The 27,680-nt window shown below is 37.1% G+C and overlaps 1 protein-coding gene across 1 annotated transcript; it reads left to right on the top strand.

Moving 5' to 3' along the window:
- Positions 1-245: 245 nt before the first annotated feature.
- Positions 246-27,113, top strand: LOC134538882 (WD repeat domain phosphoinositide-interacting protein 4-like). Its single transcript, XM_063380472.1, has 8 exons — positions 246-665; positions 4,838-4,912; positions 6,572-6,764; positions 10,529-10,709; positions 13,443-13,651; positions 17,352-17,453; positions 18,383-18,474; positions 23,177-27,113. Exons 1-8 carry the CDS (start codon positions 617-619, stop codon positions 23,284-23,286), a joined length of 1,011 nt encoding a protein of 336 aa, XP_063236542.1. The 5' UTR covers positions 246-616; the 3' UTR covers positions 23,287-27,113.
- The last annotated feature ends 567 nt before the right edge of the window (positions 27,114-27,680 follow it).

Below are 27,680 nucleotides of genomic sequence, written 5' to 3'. Positions count from 1 at the left end.
AGGAGGTTCTCTATTTTTCACGAGGCCATTACACAATTTTCACGTAATTGGAGTACAGAATGATCACCTGAGCGAACTGTCATTTGACCGGAGGGAACTGAGGTTCCACTGGGTAGTACTGCGTATTTACTAATGTTAATCGTTCAGACGACGAAACACACGGAAAACAGACAGATACTCTGAGCAAAAATGGGGTCGTATGATGGTCACGAACACCCACGTTCTACTTTTATATACACTCTATGTTTTACGCAGATAGATAAAACAACAATGGTTATACTTGTTAAATATAAGGTTTATTTACGTAAAATATCATACTGTTGATTGTTAAAAATGTGATTTCTTTTTTAATGTTTTCTTGTACAAAACATGTCTTTTTATATAAAATATTTTCCTTATTTAAAGCTTAAAATTAGTAATGTTGAATCAGCTGTTTCCAAGTTCAGCTTCCGGTCATTGTGTTGTATTGTTGACTACGTAAATAATGAGCGGAAGATTTGTCAAGACGTTGTCATTTAGGTTGTTAATGCTAATGCAAGTGTAATATAAAAAGTCATCGTTGGAAGGCAAACCTAGTTTTTAAAATGTTTGATAACACTTAGCATTATTTGAAGATATGGCAAGCGGGAAAGGAGTAATCAATTTGAGGTTTAATCAAGATCAAGGTTAGTTCCGTGTTGGTCACTTGTAAACAAAGAAAATTATATTTTTTATTACATTTCTACCATTTTTTAATTAATATGTGTTACTATTTCGGGTAAATTATTGCGTGTTTGGTTGTATTTATTCTAAGAAATGCGAAGTTTATTGTACGTAGTTATTTATAAGTTTTGTTTATAGAAGATGTGTTATAAGTTTTGATTGAGTCACGTTTTGCTAATACAGTAAGAGTTAAAACAATGGCATAGTGGAGAAGGTAGTAATTGAAATAAGCGTAAAAGAAATCCGAAGATGATATTAGTACTAGGCCTACTAATTTTTTTTTTATTATCATGGGATAAGACTTTTTTTTCCAACTGGATTTTAAACCCTCGATAGTTGAGAGGGTGATGACGTTTAGAAAACGCGTGGGAAAAAAATTATTAATAACAAGTAAATTATTATAAACAGTTTAGGTATAGGACAATGATGTTAATAATTTGTCATCATTATTTACTTATTAATTCACTGAACCACATATGTTCCTTGACTTAAAAAGCTCAAAACTAAATACTGATTTTTCCAGAATTCAGAAGAAATTAAGAAAAAAATTGGTTTCTGTTGAAGCTATTAATATTTATTCAAACAAACATTTTGACATAACAGTATTCCACAAGAGTGATATTTGTTTATTATTAAGGACATCTCATGGATTTCAGTAATTATGTAATTTACAAATACCAAGGACCATACCTAGGGCCAGAGTTTTTCCTTTCAACAATGATGTGCCTCATTAACCAGGAACCAGGTTAAAATTACTAAAACATACTTTATTTACAGCCACTGAATGCACAGAATAAGCGAGTAGCCTTTTCCCATCCTATAAACATGTATTATGACATTTGATTGATTGCACACTTGCAATTCGGCTTTCACCGGGTGGCAAGGAGTCCCCTCCCCTTCTCTATTCTTCAAATTCATTATGTCCTATCCTTACACAGCCAATATCTTCCCCCAAGCCCAATTCACTCCCGCCCCGTCCTCACCAGGAATACTTGCTTCCTCTTTCCTTTCGTCTCCACACCCTCTGGATCTTCCACTTATGACCCCTACTCCGTCTATACCCCCCGGCTGTTAAACCTATTTCCGAGTTTTCCCCAGCCCCCTCCCCCTTAATCACCTTAAACAGTTTCACCAGTCTTCTTACTTTTGTCCTCTTTTACAGTGTGTCCCTCCCTGGTTCCCTCATCAGCGATGGTCTATGCATCTTCCCTTCTCCCCCACCTACTCTTCAATCAACTCGAAGCCCCGCGTTGCACCCTTCCGGCCCTTGAATACGTTCCCCAGGTACGGGTCCCGGACTGCTGCATCTTATTCCGTCGGCGTACCAACGTGGAATGTGCCTTTTATTTTACTTTCCTTCCTGTCGCCCTTAGTGTCCTAGCAATCAGCCCCACCCCCGCCTCCCCTTCTATTATACATGATAGCAACTAAGAGATATTAAGGAAGTTCCAACGAGTTAAGACGTGTTGTATAAAATGGTTTATATTTTTTACATATGGGTTTCGAGCATAATTATAAGCATTGGTAGTATAAGGATCTACCTTTCATAAGATGTATTTTAATGTAAGAACTACAGGTTTTGATAAAATAATTAAAGAGTCCTAAGATAGTCTAAATATGTTTTTTTTTAACTTTCTAGGATCATTTATTGAAAACATTTTCCAGTGGAGTACCGCGGATAAACATCCAGTGCAAATCCTGGCTATGCCCATGATACCAATTACCTACTGTAGGAGTAGAAAGTTATGAAATAAACTCAACTTTCAAAGAGAATTTTTTAACAATGTAAGAGAAAATTAATATCAGTATGAAAATAAAAGGATTTTGTAGAATAAGTTTTTGTGCCTTTTGGATTTAGTAACAAGAATATGTTTTTTTATATAGTACTAATCCTATAAAATAAGTAGGCTACAAAGATTTTAGTGACTATGATATATTAAGAAGTTCCATTGGTAAATATGTAGTTGGGCGGTATTTGCGAAAAAAAATGTTAAAAATCCGTATGCTCTTCAACTTCCTCTTTTCATTAAAAGCGACGGAGGTAAGAAATTCCAAATACTTTAGGAGATATCGAATTTTAAAATTTCATCATATGTAGTTGAGCGGTATTTGCGAAAAAAAATGTTAAAAATCCGAAAATACCTTTATTATATGCTCTTCAACTTCCTCTTTTCATTAAAAGCGGCGGAGATAAGAAATTACAAATACTTTAGGAGATATAAAATTTTTTAATTTTGTAATACAAGACCTGTGGAACCATTCGAGCGACGCCATTTTTGTTATTTTGCCGTTTGTTCGTGAATACGTGAATCGTCAATGCATAATTAATAAAATGGTTGATTAGGTCAGGTCAGTACATTATTAATACTTTCAAACTAAGCGACATTAAAAATAATGTGAATTAATTTTAATTATTCTTTAGTTTTAAATTATTTATAATGTAACTGACCTTACCTAACAAACCCGTAACAAAAGGTGCACAGTAACAACTCACGTAAATTTTTTTTGTTACTTATTACTTGCGCAACAATAACAAATAAAACTTTAAAATTAGAAACGTTAAAAACTCGCCTAAGTTGGAGGCGGTAATTAAACACCGTTTTAAACAATAAATGAACTAAATAATCACGTATTGGTTCGTTTGAATTCTGGCCTATCACGAACAATCACGTGACATCATTATCCAATAATAAAAGCAGATACTCCTACGTAAACAAGAAACAATGTTAATCGCCACATCAATGCACTGGTATTGTGATGAAATTTAAAAATTCGATATCTCCTAAAGTATTTGGAATACAATAAAGGTATTTTCGGATTTATAACATTTTTTTTCGCAAATACAGCCCAACTACATATTTACCGTTCCATTGAGTTAAGACATGTTGTATACAATCCCTACCAATATTATAAATGCAAAAGTTTGTTTGTCTGTTTGTCCTTCTTTCACGCAGCAACGGAGCAATGGATCGACATGGTTTTTTTGCATACAGATAGTTCATGCCGGAGAGTGACACAGACTACATATAATTACTTAATTCCATCCCTAAGGGAGTGAGAAAGGGTAAATTAATTTTTATAATAGAAAACCATAGGAGTTAGGTCATACACACAAAGAGTAAGTTTGTGTCATTTCTCTATATCCGCCACACGGTCATATAATAAAGCCTCATAACTTCCTATCCTTCTCCGTCGCAAAATTCATTCACTTAGTGAAGCTCGCGGCTGCTAGCGAACTAAAGACACGGATAACAGTTTAGTTTAGAACTTGATCAAGAGATGTCGTTGCTTTGGATTTTTAACGTGCTATCGTTTGATGCGTCCGTCACGTCTTGCCTAGGGGTTACCTGCCTTCCCACAAAATGAAGCTGAAGATTGGTGTCCCGGTTTTGCTGATGTGTAGCCTTGATGCACCGAGAGTGTACAATCAATGGGACTTAAAATAAAATTTTCCTTTTTTTTTCAAGCGTATGACCTTCAGACTTGCAATGAGGTAAGGATGTTCCTTATATTGTGATGTTTTTAGCCTGGGCAACACCGGGTACTTCAGCTAGTGGTATATATTTTTACATATAAGTTTCCACACAGTCATAATGGTTCTGGCTTACCATCCTGAACATATGTAGAACCCTAGGTGGGCTTAAGGCAGAGTTGGAAAAAATCAAACAAACCTGGATATTTTTGTTTTAAACCAGCTTTTCTCTATTACATTAGTTATTTTTGTTCTCAGCATGTTCAAATATAACACCCCGTTATTTGCCACCATGTTGAATGAGAAAAGTTATAAATTAAAGAACTGAGGTCCAGAAAATCTGCACATCTGACTGGGACTTAACCACAGAAAGGATATTTCCCCACATGAAGAGGATTCTGTTTCCCACAGAACGGGGATTTACAGTACATTTGGGGATTTCCCACAAAAGAGGAATATATATTTTTAAATAATAAATTTAATATCCTCTTTGTTTTAAACTTTGCCTGCAATTAAGTAATTAATTTATATTTATAAGATAATTTAGTTTGGTATTATTTAAAACTTATTCAGGTAATCTAAATGTCAGGCTGACCATAACCACCTCGTGTGTCTGTGGTAGTTGTGACGTGCAGCTAATCACTGTGTTGTGTGTTGTTACAGGATGCTTCTCATGCTGTATGGAAAGTGGCATTCGTATCTACAATGTAGATCCTCTGGTGGAGAAGGCACACTTTGGTAAGTCAGTTGTGTCGACTGTACGAACGCTTAGTAACATTCAGTGGTTGGTGAATTGAGGTTCAGTGGTTTCTATTTTGGAGGAAATGGTTTGAAATTGAAGTTAAAAAACAAAATTAAAAGTTAATTAATATTTTGTTGAGTGTTGGTTAATAGAACAGAAACATGTGTAGGGAATTATAAAATGAAGAGGTATATGGGAGGTTTAGTGGTATTCCACTGGGATCAAAGCCCATGGAGATGCAGGGGCAGGCACTTTAGTGTTGGGAGAAGAATGCATAGGTAACAATTCATAAAGGAGGAAGAAGGTGAGGGAAAGACATCTGATACCCAAACATAAAACGTAGTGGTGGCGGACAGCATGATATGTTCTGAGATGCTGTAACATACTGTTGTGAGAGTAAGTGCTGCACTATACCAATCTGAGAGTGATTATGAGTGTGTGGTTGTAGTTTTTGAGTGATTAGCTGCGTGGATCACTGAGAGTGTGGTTGCAAATGTTGAGGTGACAAGCAGCGTTGATCACTGTGAGAGGGATTGTGAGAGTGTGGTTGCAGATGTTGAGGTGACAGGCAGCGTGGCTCTGTGTGAGAGTGATTGTGAGTGTGGTTGCAGATGTTGAGGTGACGGGCAGTGTGGCTCTATGTGAGTGATTGTGAGAGTGTGGTTGCAGACATTGAGGTGACGGGCAGCGTGGCTCTGTGTGAGAGTGATTGTGAGAGTGTGGTTGCAGATGTTGAGGTGACGGGCAGCGTGGCTCTGTGTGAGAGTGATTGTGAGAGTGTGGTTGCAGATGTTGAGGTGACGGGCAGTGTGGCTCTGTGAGAGTGATTGTGAGAGTGTGGTTGCAGGTGTTGAGGTGACGCCAGCGTGGCTCTGTGTGAGAGTGTGGTTGCAGACGGTGAGGTGACGGGCAGCGTGGCTCTGTGTGAGAGTGATTGTGAGTGTGGTTGCAGATGTTGAGGTGACAGGCAGTGTGGCCTTGTGAGAGTGATTGTGAGATTGTGGTTGCAGACGTCAAGGTGACTGGTAGAGGAGTGGCTCTGTGTGAGAGTGTGGTTGCAGACGTCGATGTGACGGGCAGCGTGGCTCTGTGTGAGAGTGATTGTGAGAGTGTGGTTGCAGACGTCGAGGTGATGGGCAGTGTGGCTCTGTGTGAGAGTGATTGTGAGAGTGTGGTTGCAGACGTCGAGGTGACAGGCAGCGTGGATCACTGTGAGAGTGATTGTGAGTGTGGTTGCAGATGTTGAGGTGACGGGCAGTGTGGCTCTGCGTGAGAGTGATTGTGAGAGTGTGGTTGCAGACATCGAGGTGATGGGCAGCATGGCTCACTGTGAGAGTGATTGTGAGAGTGTGGTTGCAGACGTCGAGGTGACAGGCAGCGTGGATCACTGTGAGAGTGATTGTGAGTGTGGTTGCAGATGTTGAGGTGACGGGCAGTGTGGCTGCGTGAGAGTGATTGTGAGAGTGTGGTTGCAGATGTCGAGGTGATGGGCAGCGTGGCTCACTGTGAGAGTGATTGTGAGAGTGTGGTTGCAGACGTCGAGGTGACGGGCAGCGTGGCTCACTGTGAGAGTGATTGTGAGAGTGTGGTTGCAGACGTCGAGGTGACGGGCAGCGTGGCTCACTGTGAGAGTGATTGTGAGAGTGTGGTTGCAGACGTCGAGGTGACGGGCAGCGTTGCTCACTGTGAGATGCTGCACCGCACCAATCTGCTGGCGATAATCGCCGGAGGCTCCCGCCCCAAGTTCTCTGACAACACTGTCTTGGTGTACGATGACATCTCCAAGAAGTTTGTGATGGAGATCTCGTTTGCTGCCCCGGTGAGGGCGGTGCGTCTCAGGCGGGACAAGTGAGTACATTGCTTCCTCTTTCCCTCCGTAGACCTGTCATTGAAGCCATCTCTAGTTACTACATAGTCAAGACTTCTTAATGTATTCTGGTTCAAGGTGAATCATATCCTGACATGTTGGAATTTTTGTTACTTTTTTTATAAAAATATTTTTGGATTTAAGCACAATAAATTATGGTAATGTCCTTTCAGGCTCTAATACACTGTAATAGTGCGATGTTATTGCACAAGTCTTCAGCAGGTTACTTTGGTACTGATCATTTTGCTTGCGCGACTGCGTATGTCACAGCAGTTGCTCTAGGCAAGGATTGATTGACTTCCACAAGCTTCTAAAGTTAGCTCCTGCAGTTTGTTTAGCCATAAAGTTAAGTTGTTTGCTAGAAGCTATTTGATGATTCTAGGAATAAAATAGAATTATAAATATCAGTAATTGTGAATTTGTTTGAGAACATTAGAATTATAAAGCTTCTTAAATTCACCTAGATTTATTCTGAACCCAAAAAAAAAAAACTAAGAATGGCAACACATCAGTTTGTAACCAATGGGCAAGCAAAGAAAAGTTACAAAATAAAATTACCATTATAATAAGTTTAAAGCAGACACACTGTACGTACAAGACACTCGTCAGCTGAGATCATAATAGCTTGAAACAGGTTTCCAGTCACAATTACTCATTAATGTTTACATTTAGCTGAAGGAATGGGCATATGCAAGTAAGTGTGAGCAACATTTCTACTCTTAAAGCAATCTTGGAGTAATCTGTATAAAAAACTTGAGCCAATAATTTTTGTCAATGACTACAGTCTTTCCATGGATGAAACGGATGTCGCAGAACTTTAGTAGTGATAATCGAACCAACAACTTCAAAGTTTTCTAAAAGTTCCTTCCAAACATTATTCCAGTTCATTCATTATGTAGTCATTTCACTAGATGACTCAGCGTGAACACGGGAATCGACGAAAAACCGCTTTGAAACTAGTGTCGTCAGAAATTCTTGACTTTTCGTGGCTAAACGAAGACCAGTTGAAATGTAGATTTAAATCTGTAAACTATCTGCCAGAATGCTGCTATGGAGTAATGACCTAACAAAACTCAAAATGGCTAGCATTTATTGTATTTGTTTATTTGAACTCACATATTCCACCCTGAAGGAAGGGCGAGCGTGTGCATGTTAGTTGCAGGCTGAATGTGTTTGACCGTACACGCATCTCCTGTTATAATGGAGTGTTGAAACCTAGTGCACAGCTTTCAAGTATTATTTTCTGCTTGAAAAAAAAATTTTCATTCTCCTATGATCTAATTGATCTAAGTGACTTTCGTACTTAATTGTAGTGTTTGTATAACAACTTGTTGTTTTAACAGTTGCCCACATTGGTGTACAATATTCCAACCTTTCATGCATGTACACCTACGAAACCACGGAACTGAATGGTCGATAGGGCAGACAACTAGCTAGACCAACTGTAAATTTGTATTCTGACATCGCGGAGACAAATTATATGGTTGACTGTTTTTCCAGTGCAAAACTGTACTTATCTCTTTATGTATGTTTTTCTTAGGTGTTTTTACTTTTTATGTGAAAGGAAATTTTGCCTGATTCTTACAAATTTTAGACATTTTACACCCCCCCTCCCTCCCCCCAAAAAAAATTTAAAAAAAATTGAAATCTAACAATTTATGCACCTAAGTTTATAAATCCTCATGTACGCAATGTGCAAACCTTGTTGCTATGACTGATTTTATTATTAGTATGGGAAAATCACGTGGCAAGCTTAGTGGACTTGTGAACTGGGTTAGGTTATCTTCAGAGGCCAAGTTAATGAATGATTTTCCAGTCTATCTAACAAATGGAGGGCGTGAACTTAAGTGTCACCGATTTTGACGTCCCATTTTCTAGTGTAAAGTACTTCTCAATAGCAATCTACCTTGTAAAGGAGAAAATTAAAATCTAATTGTTTTTGAGAAATAGACAATGGAAAAACGATGCATAACTTAATACCCCCGTAATGTTACGTAGTGTTACGGCAATGTGGCTCAGCGTAGAGCATGTTATATTCCAGGTTGGCCCGGCAAAACAACCCAGAAAACTAACAAGACACTTTAAAACTTACTTAAAGATTGTTTTTAAGTTATGTACTTCTTTTAACCAAAATGAGTTTTTGGGAAAATTTTGATTTTGAAAATTAAAAGCGTTTTCAAACATTCTTTGTTTATTACTTTCTCAAAAAAAAAAACACACACACACACAACTTGAACTTACACACAGTACCAACCACACTTGAGTCCTCTGATCAAAGTTTGTTAATTGGAAAAGTTTTTATCCTGGTCGGATTACTTTCTGATAGAAAAAAAATTACAATACATACCAACACAGTTCCAGTTGGACTTCACAGCTTCCTGTCGCTCGATATTTAAAATAACCAAGTCCCTGGGTTAGGTTCACTTACCCAGGTGCGTCCTCCTGTGGAAACTTTCCCCGGGTGGGTGACGACTGTCACCCTGGACTACTGCCGACGCCTGGGGTCGGGTTTATAATTATTTAATGTCCGAAAAAATAAATGAAAGGTCGCAACATGGCCTGGCCCTGACCAGCAGGCGTTAAACTGTCACTCAGTACATTCTCTTCACGACGTAACCTCACGCTGCGACCACCTTGCAGCGCGCAGTTACCTTCCTTTACCCCGTGGGTCAACTGACCAATCACTACACAGTAGTCAGTACCTGACCATAGAGGGCAATTGTGCTTACAAAAATTATTCCATGAAAATCTGGAAGGGCACACCACACCGCACCACCTCAAGGCTCGCCCTGATTGGCTGGCGAGGCAGCGCCCTACGAAAGTTCCAGTCTATTGCTGCGCGGTCATCGCCCACGTGCCCATCTGAAATAATGTAGCTTTATAATAGTGAAGGTTTTTTTTTGTTATTGAAACCCAGTAGTGTTTGAGTTGACTTAATACAACATTTCACACTCTTTATAACATTGGTACTTGTAACTGACTTCAGGAATAACTGCAGCACAGTAGAGTTGAGATCGATGTGTAGCGTGTCTGTAGCACATTAGGCTGATTTAAACCATGTTTTGAGCCATGGTTTAGACCAAGTGGTTTAAAATTGGTTGATTGTAAAGTCGGTTTACGGACGATAGTTTAACGTGACAACGTCATAACAAAACATTGATGAAATGATTGCATACTTTTATGAATAAAATTGAATCTTTTTATTGAATTACTATCACTATTTTGTATGGATAAAAAGAAGGAGTGAAATGAAATCTACAATTTATTTGATAAATTTTATTTGCACTAATTAATTCAAATATGTTTATTATTTTAACGAAGAGATTATTTTAACTATAACTTTTATACATGTTTGCTATTTAACTTCTTCCAATCTGTGTTATTCTGTTAAAGATAGGACGATGATAGGAAAAGTAGGAAACGAATGGGAGTGTTTCAAGTTTAATGTGCCTCGAAAAAGTTAAAATCGATGGTTGTTCCAATCGAGTGGAAGAGAGATAGATGCGGCGCAAGTGTACAATGAGCGTAACGGGACACAGCGTAACGGGACAATGTGCGTAATGGGACACTTTTTTGTGCATGCAGCCGGCGTTTATCGATTTATTAGACGTTGTCACGTCAAAAATATTATTTTTAAAAATTTCACTGTGTGGGAAGCACCATGTTCCGTGGTGGAGTCCCAGTGAGACGTGCAGATTCGCGAGCGGGTGGACCTCGGTGACTGAGGTACGTGCACGGTCGGCAGGCTGGTGGCGGTGCTGAGCGACCAGATCCACGTGTTCTCGTTCCCGTCGCCGTGCCAGCGGCTGTTCACGGTGGAGACGCGCAGCAACGTGCTGGGGCTGTGCGAGGTGAGCCCGATCCTGGCGGCGGAGCGCCAGCTGCTGGTGTTCCCGGGCCACAAGCAGGGCAGCGTGCAGCTCGTGGTGCGTGCCCCTTTTTGCCATTCATGTTCACTCTATTTTCTTATTGAAAAACCTTAAAATGTTATGTACGAAGTAAAAAAAAAACATAATTTAGTTTCTATCTGTGGTTTCACAAAATAAAGTAATTAAAGCAGTCCCTAGCTGTCACCGTACAGTGATGGGTAGGGATGTTGATTTTTTGTTTTCGCAAAATAGATGCGAAAATATGCTAAATTATATTTTTTCCGTTATAAAATGCGAAATCTAGACCATTCTGAGATAAATGCGAAATCAAGGTAAAAAAACTTAGATTCGTCTTCACTATACACAATTTATTTACCGATTGTATTTCGTTTCAGTTCAGTATCAAAAGAAACCATCATTTTATGGCGTATTCAGCACAAGTATCTTATTGTCACGTCATTCACAACACTATTGTTCGTAAATATTGAATGAAGAATGGCCATCCGTGCCTCGCGATTGTAAACAAAGCAAAGAAAAACTAGCTGGAAGAGTGTCCGTCATCTTGCAGAGTACAAGTTTTTAGACCACCATATTGCGACATCTCTGCTTCGCTGCGCTAACAATTGTAAGTCCCATTTTCTGGCTGTGTTTCACGTGAAAGCCGCGTTCTCGTGTAGTCTGTGGAAGGTGGTGTGTTTACAAATATGTGCATACTCGTGAATGTGTTGTTGTATACTGTTATTTCTCGTGGTAAAAGTGGGACGAAATGTAATTTACATTCGCGATCGCATAAATGAATACAAAAGTAAACAGTTCTACGAAAGTGATAAGAATATTTTAATGTGTAATTTATGTAATCTCTGTCTCGAGTGGAAAAAAAAGATGTACTTGGAAAGCACATTAAATCTGAGGGACATCAGGCTGCAAAAAAAAAAAAAAAAAAATTCACTAAGAAGTCGGATGGAAAAAAAAGTCGGTAAAACAGCAAGGTACGGTTTCTGGCATGATCGAAAACCAAAAGAAGGCGAAAAAAAGAAGGTTGTGCTAGATCTTTATTTCTGTGGTTGTTAATAATTAATATGTGTATTATTTAATGCTTTTTAAAAATTTACTTTTCTTCGGTAATGTAAAATGAGAGAATTGGCTAAATCTTGTTTTTAAAAATGCTACAAATTGCTAAATTTCAAATTGAAAATGCTAAATGTTATTATTTTAAATGCTATAAATCACCATCTCTAGTGATGGGTAAAGGCCCATAGAGATTCATCACAATAAAATGTACATGTATAATGATTTTAAATTTCAACATTGCATTTTTTTAAATTTTTTGATCAAAACAATGTTTTAGTTGCAGAGTTTTGTTTAACTTACTCTCATTAATATACATAGTAGTATTGTTTAATGTACACATATGGTGTCTTACCACAAATTGTTGAAGCAGTGATGAAGATGAAATACATTAAATCTTAATGACAAAATTTTCTTTTTTACAACACCGTAAAATCTTGGCTCGACCAATCCGACAATGGAAACCTGAGTCCTCTCGAATGCCAGGACAAACTTCCACCACCGTGCCACATGTCTTGTTGCGATCAAGAAAACCACGCAGTGAAACAGTGTGCCATTATTTTACCTTGTCATTCGTTGCTATACGGGCGTTTCCCTCAACCTTTTTTTAATCATTATTTCTTCCCAATCTTTATTGGGTATTCTGGTCCCAACTGAGTACTAACCACGCTTGTAGATAGTTGTCGCTAAGCACTGCTACCTGTGGAGGAAGCTCTTGTTTTAATTAGGAATGTAATATCCTCTCATTGATTTGAGTTACAAAAGTTAACTAGTTCTCAAAGGTGTCATGAATTTTCAGCATTTTTAATTCAAGCTATGGAAACTTTTAGATCAAAGTTTCGTGGAATATTTTTGGGTTGATGAGGGTTTCCGACTTTGTTGTAACTAAGGGGTCCGCCTAGCTAGGGGGTTTGTGTCGGTGAGTCGAAGCTCGCGGGCTCTTGTGACACAGTATTGCGTCAGAGCACAAGGCTCTGTACTCTCACGCGTCTAGCAGATTATAGGGGAGCACTTTTGCACTGTACCCTCCAGACACCTACTAGGAAATAATCCTGCTAACAACCATGATTCATTTAAAGATTAAGCTGTAATTAAATTCTGTATAGTGCTTCTAGATTAATGGTGGTCTTGACAACAAAAATAAATTCCTGGAAACACTGATGTTTTTATTATTTGTCTCCAATAAATACATACTAGGGAAAATTGCAACACGAGAACAGAACTTCCATCTGAATCTCATATTTTTCAAACGCTTCTTTTTGTAAACCGACGCAGCTGCATCCAGCAGAGGTGGTGTCTAGGCCAACCGTCAGTGCTGTTGCCATATGCACACTGGAGGACCTCGAAGTTATCTCTGGAACTTTCCCCGGCCCGCCCTTGCCGAAGCCCAGGGTCTTACAGCCGTTTGGGCTCGGGTGATACCGGCCCCGCCCACGGCGCACTAGACTCCTTTCCGTTGGCCGTGGGCTCTTCGCTTCGAGACCACCAGGGCTCAGTAGTCGCCTAGTCGGGCCCCCCAGAAAGGTTTCAGTTGCATCCGCTGTAGCCCGCAGATTCAGCCCTTTTCACAATTTCTGGTTGGCAACCAGACGAGCCGAGGATGCCTGATGCAGGTAGAGTCACCCCTCGGTGCCAAGAGGACGACTAGAGCCAGAGCGTTACACCGCGGGAAGCAGGAGTGCAGGAGAGACACGGTGCGAGGCGTGTGGTCTGTGCCCGCAGGACCTGGCCAGCACGGAGGCCGGCATCTCGACCGCGCCCGTCACCATCAAGGCCCACGAGCACGAGCTGGCGTGCCTGGCGCTCAACCAGCAGGGCACCATGGTGGCCACGGCGTCGCGCAACGGCACGCTCATCCGCGTGTGGGACACGGGGCGGCTGGCGCAGCTGGCCGTGCTGCGGCGCGGCTCCGACGCCGCCACGCTCTACTGGTGCGTCGCCTGCTTTCCTTGCCTCTCGCGCTTGTCAGTTGTCATACAATGTGTCGGTACGCAATTCTGCTGGGTCTAAACAATTAGCAGCCGAAAAAACACTAAGAAATTTTCCCCATTTGCAAAAGACTCTTTTTTTTTAATATTTAAAACTTGGGATTTAAGTATACTATTGTTCGGAGAATCTTTCTCTACCGTCAGCATTTAACGGAGTAAAAAAATGCTGATGAATGATTTAAGTGCAAAGCCAGACTTTACACGCAAACGCACATGTACATGTTTCTCAGTCTGATACCGTGTCTCGAGCAAAGAAAGTACACTGAACTTAATTCAATAGTGAAATTTTTAGTAGTTTGAAATAAGCTATTTTTATGATTTACTTTTAATTCTGAAAAATACCATTACAACAAAATTACAGTTGAAGTCGCTCATTGGTGTAAGAAAACAATATTTGTCAACTAGCATAGTTCTAGTCTTCTGAAGTTTATATCAAATGAATAATTACTTTAGCAATTTGTAACAATTTAACTTTTTCTGAGATTGAGGAATTTACACTAAATATTAAATGTGATTAGTCGTGAACAAGCATCATTAAAATCTAAGCCTATTTGTAAATAACAACACTAAAATCTACAACTCCACCTGGAGTTCATCAAAGGTAAATAATTTGGTATCATGCACTCTGTCCTGGGTTTATGAACTCCATTTTCATATTACTCCCTCCTGAGAGTTTATCAATTCTGTGTTTTTACGACTGATGTCTGAGAGATCTCGTCGCGCACTCTCGGCTTCTGCCTACCGACTGTCTCTACAAACTGTAGTTCTCTGCAGTTGTGGCCTCTAGTAGTAGTGGTGGTAGTAGTAGTAGTAGCTGGATCTCATTGCTGATCCTCTGCTTAAGAGACCTATATTCGTATCAAATAGTGGTTCGCCATCGTGATCTGTTGCACTGTTTACTTTGAGGTCTTCGTATTACTATTTGGCTTCTGCAATAATTTATCAGTCCTTTTATAAAATTACTTCATATTTATATTCAAGTTGTCCAGTGTGTAATTTTTCTTTTAAAGACATTTCTAACGTTATAACCTTTATCTGTTCGTCTTCGTCGTTGCTGTGTACCGCATATAAAAAAGTAGCCAGCGCTAGTTGGCATCATTCATGTTTGGTTACGTTTCTGCCTGTATATAGTGCACGCACATAATTGAATATTGATATAGATAGCTCGCCTATTGCATGTAACGCGTGTGCTCTGTCCAGCGCGAAGTAAACTACATTTGATATCCCGCACTCTTTTGTGGATAGGATGTACTACTACGATAGTAATGCGTTAGTTCGGCTCACGGTTTTTGTTTTTCTATTCAAAGTTAAACAAAATATGTTTTTGTTGCATGACTATTAATTAAATTTTTTGGCGGCCTTTTATATACTCTACTTTTTAATTAAACATAATTTCAATGAATGGGTTTTGTTTTAATGAAGTAACTTTACTTCAATAAAAATACTTTTCTCGCATGTAAGTCACCCATACTTTTCAAACTTGATATTAGTATAAAAGCTGCTATGATTATGCAATATAACACGGTAAATTCCTGGATATCTGAACATTAGGCAGCTGAGATACTTCTATAATGTTTTACGTCAAATAGTTCCTTCATCAGTGAGCAAAGATTCATTAATAAAACAAAATATAACTGACCTCTGTATCTTTATAGCCGTATCTATGCTTTTTATTTTGTTGTAGTTGCATTTCACAAATGAAATATAAACATTTGTCGACACTGAATGAATATCGTATTTTACGTTATAGTTAGAGACACGGAAATTTCGCGAATCGCGATATCGCGAAATAACACCGCAATTTACCTTAATTCGCGACAAAACACCGAAATCGCACAGCATCGAGAAATAAAACTGATAATAATGAATTAGACCACCCATGCAAGACATCGCGAAAAACAAGTAAACACGACGTTGACGGCACATCGCCATTTTTCTAAGTTCCAACATGGCCGCTTTGTAGTAATGAAAGTAAATAATGATTTACAGTATTCCCGTCACGTAATCATGACAATTTGAAACGAAAGCAGTAATTGCAATCATAAACTAATTAAAAAGAGAAAAATGTACCTGAGCATCAACACAAAGTTAATAAAAAATACCGGCGATGTTTTCAACACAATATAGCTGCCATGATTTTCAACCCGCTGTATTTACACATTAATCTTGTAGAGAAATATAAAATTTTAATTCTTCCTTTCATGTTGAACAGTTAACAACCTCATGCTTTCAATTACGTTTGACTGGCTTGGCAACCTACTCGTTAGAGCTGTAGGTGTAGCAAACCGTATGTATTCGGTACTGACTGAGTAACGGGTGCGCCATCTAGTATCGAGTAACGAAACGTTACACACGGCTGGATTTCGTTACTTGCATTTTTCGTATGTTTTACGCATGCGCGCGCATATTCGATGAATTTACGTTACAAAGAACGATGTTTGTTAAAGTATAATATAGAAATTTGTCGTCCAAGTTTTTTACTGTTTATAAGAAAGTATTTTTTACAAATTAGAAATATGTATGTTTTTGTTCTTTATTATCGCGTATTTTCACGTGTTTTTTTGGTTTTTATCTTAAAAGAGATAATAAAACCGCTCTAATGAGATTTAATTGTTTCTTGGTTAACAAAAACTGTTAATTATCAAATATTGTTAATTGTTTATATTCTATTTATTATTATTTACGTGACGTCATACTGTACGCGTACGCAATACGACTCGATTCGTTGCTGCAACATAACATTGCATGTTATGCGGTATCAGAAGTAACGAGTAACGTAGCGACACGATAGTAACGAGTACTAATTGTTATAGTAACGAATACATACGGGTACACTTTTTTTCGTTACTTTTACACCTCTACCACTCGTAAACATGAACACATGGCACTACGCCGATTGATAAGCAAAATCAGTGACCTTTAACTGCCGTAACTACACTTCTCAGCAAATGCAATACGACCGCAGAGCAAGTGAATACGGCGTCAACGGGACAAAGAACAGCAGCAAGAAATATTAAAAGAATACTAAGTTGAGACATTTTGTGCCGAGGCAGCGCGCTAGGCGACACCGGGCCGTGCCGAGGCAGCGCGCTAGGCGACACCGGGCCGTGCCGAGGCAGCGCGCTAGGCGACACCGGGCCGTGCCGAGGCAGCGCGCTAGGCGACACCGGGCCGTGCCGAGGCAGCGCGCTAGGCGGCACCGGGCCGTGCCGAGCTGTTTCAAGCCTACAATTTTTATTTGCCAATAGTGTTGACTTTAGAGTGCAGTATACGAGTATACGCCGTGCCACTATTATTTAGCCAAGCAAAACTTGTAGGTCATAAAACCATTCTCAAAAGTTAAAGTAAACATGAAAAACCAAAACAGCGAAATAAAACCGAAATTTGATTTTTTCAAAACAAAATTTAAGGAAAAATAAAACCATTTTTACGGGACTCTAGTTATAGTACATAGTTATATTTATAATATCTGTATGTCATTTAAGTGTCATGTGACATCTGACCACAATAAATTATATTTTTTGCTCTCTCTTTACTCATAAAATGTTCAGTTAATAATTGTGTAATTGTGTTTGGTGAATAATTAATTGTAGCTTGATTCTGATTATAAGTGTTCTTGACTCTTTGATTTTTTTTTTTGCAGCATCAACTTCAGTCAGGATTCTGAGTTTTTGTGCTGTTCTAGTGACAAAGGCACAATCCATATATTTGCCCTGAAAAATACAAGCCTTAATAGGAAAAGTGCGTAAGTACAACTGCTAAGCAAACAGCCAGTGCTGTGTTCAGTTTTAGTTGTAATTTTTCAAAAGTTGTTAAGCATGGTTTAGTGTCTTCCTGTGTTTGCACATATTGTTGCCTTCTCAAGCGGCTCTACATGAAAGTTTGTATTTATTACTTGTGGATGTTGGCTTAATGCAGTCCAGCGTAAATCTCCTGAAACATGCTTGTTATTATTATTATTGGTGCTTATTTTTTAATCGAAAGTTATTATCAGAAACACAAAACTTAAAATTAATGTTACAACAGTACGTAAAAACTTTTTATAGGTATTAGTAGAGACAAGATTTTGTGGTTTTATTCTCAGGCCAATATTAATTTTTAAAATAGGATGTTTTTGCGTGCATACCTTCTCTCTCTTTCCTTAATGGTAGCGACCCTTCGGGGACCACTCCAGAATTTCTCCTCTGGTAACGACTGCTCGGTAACCGCTCCTGATTTCCTCCAGGTAGCGACCCTTCGGGGACTGCTTCCAAATTCCTTCTCTGATAGCGACTGCTCGGGAACCGCTCCTGATTTCCTCAGGTTAGCGACCCTTCTGGGACCGCTACCGCGCTCCATCAGGCTCCCTCCCTCCCCCCCCTCGACAAGTAAGTGTGTTAAAGTGATGTGTTCCGTGACAATGGGAACGAAAACTTCCAACAAAATTAGTCAATAAAATTGAAGCAGCGCCTAGCACCGACGTGTGCTTAGGCGACCATCTTGAGTAGACTGTCTTTTGTTTTCTTCAGTGTCTGGAGCACAGCTATGAGAAAGTCTTCCGCAACGCAGCACACACAGCCAGAAAAATAGCCCATATACTTAGATATGTACAAGCTCAAACAACAACAAATGTCAAGATATACACAATATAAAGTCACCGAACATCATGTTAATGCGAGCTGAACTGTGTTCCAGTTTCGGGGAGTGGCAGCGCGCGCACGCCAACTTCCCCGTCCCGCCGGAGTGTGCGTGCATCTGTGCGTTCGGCTCCAAGAGCACCATCATAGGTGACTGTGGACGTTCCTCACGCCTTAAACATTACGTTCAAAACTAGTGGTGCACCGATATGACTTTACCGATTACCGATTCGATTACCGATTATGAGAGCAATAATCGGCAGATACCGATTCAGTTACCGATTATAATGAAGAAATTTTTTTAAGTGTAATAATGCACACAAAATTTTTTATTCCCATGTGAATTAAATAACAAGATTAGGTAAAATCGAGAATACAGTTATAATAACAGTATAAAAATATATAAAATACACTATTAAGTCATTGCAAAGTGTAAATTAAATTATGTAACTTCTATTTATATTTGTTATTGTAAACAACTTGAACAAGTGTCTAATAATTGTAATTTACAATGGGTAAGTTTTTGTTGCGGAAAACTAGCATTATTATTGACTATCACATAAGGTTGCATCAAGAAATTACCGTTTGACAATGTAAACATGCCGCTTTATTTTGTTCACTTGAGTTTATAGAAAAATGTTTCCACACTTCACTTTTTTTCTCCCTACTCGCCATCTCACTATAATTATATAAAAATGACTAAAAACCGATACTAGCACATGTGATTTTATTTATGTTGACTGAATATATAAAATTATAAATACTTTTTCACTCTTCACGTCATACAAATAACAAACGGATAATGTTACCAAAGACGCCCATAACGAGTTTGTAAAACGCAGTGATAAAAACTAGAAGGTATCGCGACCACGATTTTGAACCGCTACTATGTATCGAAAAGATCGATTGTCATAGAATCCACTGCAACTGTTTGTGGTATTTTGATTGCGTGCCATATATTTTACGTCTCTGGCTATAGGTAATGTACAAGGCCACTAAACAAAAGGCGAAACGTAAATAAACGTGTAGGAAAAATGTCTTTTTTATTGTTCGATGCAATGAGATTTATTAAACTTAACGAAATATCTGTAATTATGATATGACGGAGTTAGATGAATTTTGTAATATATACAAATATTACCGTATTTCATCCTAAAATGTGTAACAAAATATTACACGGTAAAAACCTACTTAATTACGCCGGGACGTAAATAATCGGCAAAGTAATCGTTAAGATAATCGCCGATTACGATTACAGTCAAACCTCTATCTATCGTTTTTCAGGGGACCAACAAAAAAATTCAGTAGATGCGGACATTCAATAGATGTGGACTTCACTCTAAGAATTTTTAAAAAATATTTCAACCTCAAAATTAGTGTCAGAAATATATCAGTTACTTGTCATTAAAGTTAAATCAGTTGAAAAATAAATAAAAATGGAAGTATTTTACTTAATTCAATTTACACTTGCAAAAAAAAACATACACACAATAAATCTACATGGAAATTAAAGTCTTTTTCAATATCCTGAAGTCTGAAATATGTTTACTCATGTCATCAAATGTAGAGCTGTACTGAAGAAGCCGATTTTGCCAATATTTAGTTGAATCGGCATTTCTGCCGACTTCCGATACGCTTGTTAATTTTCGGCCGATATTACTGAAAAACGAGAGAGAATGCCATAACCTAAAAATCCACGATTACCCTTTTCGCTTTTCGTAGTAGTACTGCATTTTTTCAGATCGCATTATTTCTTCGCAACATGTGCCAAACGTACATATAAAAATTTAACATCCTATTTTTCAATAATGTTCTTTATTTTTAATATGTCATAAATAAATACATTACCGTCACTGTAAATATACATCTCGGTTGTTACGGTAACTGTAGTGCAAATGTGGTAGCTATCGTGCTTCTGTAGTAATTATGGTATCGACAAAGAATCTTTAGTTCTTTTTATGGTAATTATCTTAGGATAACAATTGGGTTTGTACTGTAGTTATGGTACATCATCCATATTTCTTCGTAAGTTGTTGTTCATTTGTCTTTTCTTCATACTTGCATGCTTCATTACTTGGCTGCAGATTTAAGTTGATTTTTACTACTGTATACTATCGTTACTGTTTTTATGACGGTTTCTTTCTAAGAAATGGTTATTTCTGCAAAATCTTTATGGTTAAACGATCATCTATTATAATTTATAGTGACGGGACCACATATTTTGTACGATCAATGCGGACAAAATGATAATTCGAACATCGGTACAAGCGGACTTTTTTAACCTTAGTTGTATGGCAATTTTGCTGGGACCGTAGAAACTATACGATAAACACGGACAATCGATACATGCGAGTTCGATAGATAGAGGTTTGACTGTAATCGGTAAGTACCCATAATCGCCGATTACGATTCATCGGTATCCGCATCGGTGCACCACTATTCAAAACTAATTATAACAGTAATGTAGAGTGAGGTTCATTTGTAAAATTTTGTTTCGAGTTTGAGTTCAGTATCTCCACCGATGATTTGAGTTCATGTGTTAAACATTACATTAAAAACAAATTATATAAATGGTGTGAAATTATAACAGTAATGTAGAGTGAGGTTCATTTGTAAAATTTTGTTTCGAGTTTGAGTTCAGTATCTCCACCGATGATTTGAGTTCATGTGTTAAACATTACATTAAAAACAAATTATATAAATGGTGTGAAATTATAACAGTAATGTAGAGTGAGGTTCATTTGTAAATTTTTGGTTCGAGTTGAGTTCAGTATCACTACCGATGATTTGAGTTAATGCATAATTATTTTATAGTTGAGTTAAGAGTCGGGGTTAAGTTGATTCAAACTCAGCAAGTTGCACAAATGTTTGAGACGATATTTCATTCTTGGTGTTTTATGTTAATGTACCAAACCTTACACTGATAGCACAATGTTAAAATTAATATACTTTGTTAACCCCGAGATGATGCGATGATTTTTATCAGACTACTGAAACTAAAAGTGGGGATGGCATTATCAAGGCAAACATGTATCTTGCCGGTGGAAGAATTAAAAATTTGCAGAGATTGACAGCTTTAGTTGTGAAATACACGTTCCGCATCTGGACTGTTTCACGTATGCCACTTCAGAAAACCGTTAATTAATGCCTCCTGAACCTCCGTTTAGTTGAACTACTGGCTCTGCTTATAAATTGTGTCACTTGTGCCAGTTTAGACTGCTCGTGTTTATGGCAGATTTTGAACTACAGCTAGAAAACTCATTCAATTTTTTTTACTTACCACCAATATATGAGTAAAATATACATGCTTCATTTGTATGGTATAGTAATTTTTAATAAACTGGTCTAAAGCAGATACATTCAAAACAATAAAAATAAATTATCAAGCAGCATTTATTGTTTAAAATTGATTTGATAAAGAGATGCACAATAAAACTAATTGAATTAACTTTTCTGATCCGTGCACTTTGGTACATTATGTTGTCTGAAATAATGACATTCTTTGATTTTCAAACATTAAAAGATTCCTTTTTTTTCTTCTTCGATGATTTGAATTAAGTTTTGGTTAAGTGCTACTTAATTCCATGATATAACTTGCATTTCGGAGTTATATGATGTATTAACTTCCATTTCAGTGTTATGCTGTTTTTTGACATGCTTTACTGTTTACTGTGTTATTTCGGTTTTAACATTTTAACCCAATTCACCGTATACTTGCATCCCTAGTAATAATACCTTTGAGTCAAGTGAAGTCAAGTCAACTTACGATTCTTCTTTTTTTTAGTCAATTAGAGTTGTTAAAAATCAAGCCAACCTCAAGTGACTCCAGAGTTTTTGAGAATAATTTTATATTCCTGGTGTTTATGTTAATGTACCAGTTACATTATATTAAAGTTCATATGTTTTCAATGAATGAATCATTTGTGTCAAGTGAATAAGTAAAATACAACTATAATTTATACTTGTTTATGATTGCTTTTAAAATTAAGTATTTTATTCGCTCAGTACACTCAAAGAACTTAACTTTGAAGTCAAGAAAAATTGAGGGGTAATGTGAATTTAAAAAATGGGAAAATATTGATGTTACTTAAACTGTTTTTTTTTTTTTTTTTTTTTTTTTTCAAGTTTTGAATGATTTTAACCTTATGATTTCCCTAGATAGTGATTTTGAGAGTGTATTTTCTAAAAAATCTAAAATTATTATTTCTTTTTTAACTTCCTAATATGTTTTTGAATGGTTTTCTAAGAGTGCGGTGTAATACATCTAATAATTTACCTGTAGTTCATTTTAAAGAATGAGAATAAATTCACTTCCTGCCAGTATGCTGAGATCAGATTTTTCACAGGCACCAATATTATTTACATAACTGTTGGTGTATTTTGGAATACGTAGTTTTGTTTTTGATGACCATAGGTTAATTCTGTTCTCTGATAAACATAACGAGAAAATTCCAACTCAAACTAGACACACAATGGAAAAGTACACATGTTCTTTTGGTCTCATGTCCAAATTTAACATCGTTTCTATTAATTTATTTTACGGAATAGACAAACCAAAATATACAGTTGATAAACGGTTACCTACATGAAGTGCAAAATATTAATACATATTTTCTTAAAACCTACAACAGATAAACATTTTTTTACAGTTTTATAATTTTTTGAAAACACTTTCTTCCATAATAATTAATAATAAATACTTTAAAAACGCTGAGCATACAATTGTATCCAAAGCAGAAAGGTACAAGAACCCAGATTCATGAATAATGGAAACAGAATGTGAATAACTCTATGGGTGCAGTGGGTCGTTATCTCGACAACTGATGCCTAACAGATGAACTCCACTTTGCAGCCGTGTGTCTGGACGGGACGTTCCACAAATACGTGTTCAGCGCGGACGGCAACTGCAACAGACAAGCGTTCGATGTTTTCCTGGACGTGTGCGACGACGAAGACTTCTAGTACCTGTTGTGCCGCGACGAACTAGCTTCTACACTTCAGGAGCATCAGTTTTGAGACAGCCAAACTTCTTATGTGATCTTTGTGCGGTATTTTGATACCCGTTTAAAAATATAAACGTGTATATATTGTACTATAGTCATTTTAATAGATTGTTTTTTTAGTGTTTTTGGCATGCACAACTAGGATGTATGAAGTTTGTCAGATAAATGATGCCACTTTTATATTTTTTTTTAAAACTGAAGTATTGTCTTTGTGGCGGAAATTTTTTCTTTTTCAAATGCCTAAATTGTAACTGTTGCCAAATTTTATGTATTGGTTATTATAGAATAATTTCTTGTTTATAATTTATTTAAAGTATGGCATAATTGTATGTATACAGGAAACACATTGCAAATGCATTTTCCTTCTCTGTTTGTGTGGAATGAATCGTAACGACTAATGTTTTCCAAAACATAAATATCGCCATGGCTAAGTTTCTAGCAAACAGCTGCCCACACCATTTCAAGAAAAGGGCGGACAAACTGAAATGTCGAATAAGTACCTGCAATATTTTATTTTATATCTATTTTTTGCCTCACAATTTTAAAATCATTTAAATTATTTAGATTTTATTTAGCTATTTAGCGGTTTTTATTTATTCATTTGATTTTAGCCAGGAAAATAAAATTAAAAAAAAAAAAAAAGGAAACATGCCAGTGATTTCAAGAAATTTGAAATGTCTCCTTGTACAGTTTACAGGAACACCATGAAAATAAAATAGCGTGTGCTTGCTCATAATAGTGATGATTTATCTATTCCTAGTGAAATAATTGACAGTAACTGAGAAAGCAGACACGGTTTCTACATATTCATGTGCATCACTTGCAGGAGTCATTAAATATCCTTTTATTTTTCCTTGATATGATTTTCTCAGTGAAATTTAGAATCTTCCCATCAGTGTTCATCCAGTTCATCCAGGGGAACGTTGATTCAGCGTTTCCTAGAGTCTGTTGTAACGGCTTAACCTGGACAATGAGCTCTCATCGGTTCTCTTATACTCACATATCCTTTTTTTAAATACCTTTTACTAGATTAAATGTTCTCCAATGTTTGTAACTACACAATTTTTTGCTTACGTTTGTTGTAGAACATTCCGCTGGGAAAGACACAGGAGCAGTGGTGTGTTAATGTATGTTTCTGAAAGTCTCGCCTCGGGTGAATGTACAGGTATGCCTTTACTGTTCGAGCCATCTCGGTGACGTCTTTCTGACAGACCCAGTTCACTGGCTAGAGTTAGTAATAATTTCCCTCGCTGCCGGTGCACATTCGGTTCGGGAACTAGCCTCCGACACCCGCACCTGTCTGTAACTGTGTGAAGTTTTGCCTTGTCTGCTCCACTCCCAATGACATGTTAATCCAAGAAGTCTCATATTTTCATAAATTCTTCTCCCAAAGAAAACACTTCGCTAGAAATCAAACAAGTTCTGGTTTGATGAAACTCACTACACGTAAAATAATAGTTTATACCAGAAAGGTAGTTTAAAAAAAAAATTTGTATAAATCATATCAAGTCATTGAGGAGGTATGCTACTTATGTTTTGTTAGGTTGGATAAAACAATTTTCCAGAACTTAGTGTGTAAATAATAATTTCGAGTAATTTTTGTGAATGAGAAAAGGAACAAAATAACAAAAAAAATGGACCAATTAGTTTGATGGCTTGAATTAAGCATCAACTGAGTACTGCGTTTTATTGTATAATCGTTGCACATGTTATACTAAAATCAAGTTTGAAAAGTAGGTGTGCGACGTTTATGTGAAAAAAGCAATTTTTTGTTAGGTAAAGTTATTCACAAAAACAAAAGCACGCCATACAATTTAAATTAATAAGTCATGCAACAAAAACATTTTGTACAACTTTAAATATAAAATCCAAAACTGTGACGGGAACGTGAGTCGGAGTGCATAACTATCGTCGTAGTATACACCACGAGAGAGCGTGGAATATCAAATGTAGTTAACTCGGCACTAGACAGAGCGCGCGCGTTGCATGCAATTGATGCGCTGTCTGTATTGATATTCGACTACGTGTGCGCGCTCTGTATGGGAATCAACAGAATCAAACATGAATGATGCCAACTAGCGCTGGCTACATTTTTTTGAGCGGTACACAGCGACGACAAAGACGAAAAGATAAAGGTTATATATAACGTTTGAAAATGTCTTCAAAAGAAACGTTACACATCAGACATCTTATTTCTGTTAATTGAATAATTAAGCGGTAAGATCCGAATGAATATTATATTTCAACTTTAAAATACTTTGTTTTATACGGAAAAACTTGATGGAATGCTAGATTGGTTAATTGACTGGGTCATGCACTACATAGTTGAAAATAATGCCTACACTTACCGAATTTAATATTTCTTACACGCATGCCATTGCAGTTTTGCACTGTTTGTCATGAAAAAATTCAAAAATGCAAATTAAGAAATAAAAATGAAACATAAACCCACAGAGAACAGGCCTACATCAGCTGATGTCAAACAGAAAAATCAAACGATGTACCTAAACCGGTATTACAGAGAACATGACTGCGACTGCACGGACGAACACACAGGAAACCTCCTGTATTTGTTGTGGTTGTCGTGTTCTCTATAATACCTATCTGGTTATCTTCATCGTGTCTGTATAATTGCTGCGTTGTCCAGGTTTTGTCGTCTGTCTGCACTTACTGTTTTTTTTGAAAATGTCTCCTCATCGTTGTTAACCAGCTGTGTCTGTCTGTGCTGTTATTGTTATTTTTAACGACTAAATTCCTTCCACGGAATTCTTGTGCTGTCTGATATTTGAGTTTGAATGTGTTCGTCTGTGCTGTCATTGTTGTGTTGACCGTAATAACTGTTTAGGTTCATCGTTGTGTTTATCTGTTTGACATCAGCTGATTTAGGCTTGCTATCTGTGGGTTTATGTTTGCATTTTTGAATTTTTTCCATGACAAAACAGTGCAAAACTGCAATTGTGTACGTCCAAGAAATTGAAATAAATCAAAATTCCCCTTTGTACGAATCATTTAAGGAATACACTTCCCGAATGTTGAACCACTTGTCATTTCAGTCTCTCTCCCTCCCATTTCATGTGGGCAAGTCATGTTTCTGAAAAATTATGAGATCTCAGTTCTAATGTTTTTGAATTTGGTGTGTGTTTTTAAAATAATCATGTTATTTTGTAACTGTCTGCACTGCTACGATTAATAGACGTGTAAATATAGAGCTGTGGGAACATCAGTTGATGTTAGTGAACACATTCTTTTGTCGATACAACAATTATCTCACACACACAACTATGTTCAGTGTATAGGTATAAGTTTATTGGTTTTATAAGACTACACTATAAATATGTATAAAAGAAATTGATGATGTGTTATGTACAAAACTATATATGCAAACAGTTTACTTTTGTACACAATGAAGCTATTTAACATTAAAAAAAATTGACATAACTGCATAAAAAAATTCTTATTTTAATATACATTAGTTTAGTAGTAATATTTAGCACTAAAACTTTATATACATACTGCACTTGTTCCTAACCAATTAAAGTTCAGTACTTATCATTATTGTGAGGTACGGAGCGCTATCTGTATGTGTCAATGTAGTGTTTCGAGTCAGTACGTTGAACTAGTGTGTAAACAATTTATGCTGTGCTTGTAACAACGGTTACCTTATTTTGTATTTGAAATTGTTTGTGTTGTTATGCTTTGTTTGAATATTTAATTTTTACAATATTTGTTTTGTACTTGTGAATACAGTTACTGAAAAAATCAAGAACATTGTTGGTTTCTTTGCTAGTACACAAATTAGTTAATATGTAGTTATGAAACAACTTAACTAAACAAGTGCCCCTTTACAGGTTACATGATTTAAAATTAAATAACTACAAGTGCATTGTTAAAACAACTGGTAATCTATATTCTTCTAAAAACAACTCAAAACCATACTACTCACAACAAAGGTGGAAAAAAAAATTTAATATGCTAATTTATCATTGAACTCCCGCCTTGATCACATAGCTCTGAATGTTGACTAAGGTATGTACATGTTATTTCCTAGAGAATTGTAAAAGATGTGATTTTTTTTTTTCTGGGAAGCAGTTAATTTAAAATAAACCCTTTGAAGGGTGCTGTAGTTAAAAAGTCAAATGGATTAACCCCCCCCCCCCCCCCTCTCCCTTTCAGATAATTAGGAGCATGACTAAAACTGCAGGTCCACACTTCATATAGACATACATATTTATATATTATGGGAACACACCATACATACAAGTCCTTGTTTATCGTCAGGAAATGCAAGGTCCTCTGATTGCAGTATTGATACTAACGTGCGTTTGAAGAGTTCCTGAAACATTCACTTCCTCG

This window comes from Bacillus rossius, chromosome 14 (genome assembly GCF_032445375.1).
Source record: "Bacillus rossius redtenbacheri isolate Brsri chromosome 14, Brsri_v3, whole genome shotgun sequence".
Lineage (NCBI taxonomy): Eukaryota > Metazoa > Arthropoda > Insecta > Phasmatodea > Bacillidae > Bacillus > Bacillus rossius.
The sequence above is the reverse complement of the archived record's forward strand: the minus strand, read 5'-3'. Positions and strand labels throughout refer to the sequence as shown.

What these genes read in the sequence shown, in the direction of transcription:
- LOC134538882 (XM_063380472.1), top strand. Translation starts at nt 617, where the DNA reads ATGGCAAGCGGGAAAGGAGTAATCAATTTGAGGTTTAATCAAGATCAA. An exon ending in GAGGTTTAATCAAGATCAAG is followed by an intron (nt 666 to 4,837) that starts GTTAGTTCCGTG and finishes GTGTTGTTACAG; the next exon opens with GATGCTTCTCATGCTGTATG. An exon ending in GTGCGTCTCAGGCGGGACAA is followed by an intron (nt 6,765 to 10,528) that starts GTGAGTACATTG and finishes CACGGTCGGCAG; the next exon opens with GCTGGTGGCGGTGCTGAGCG.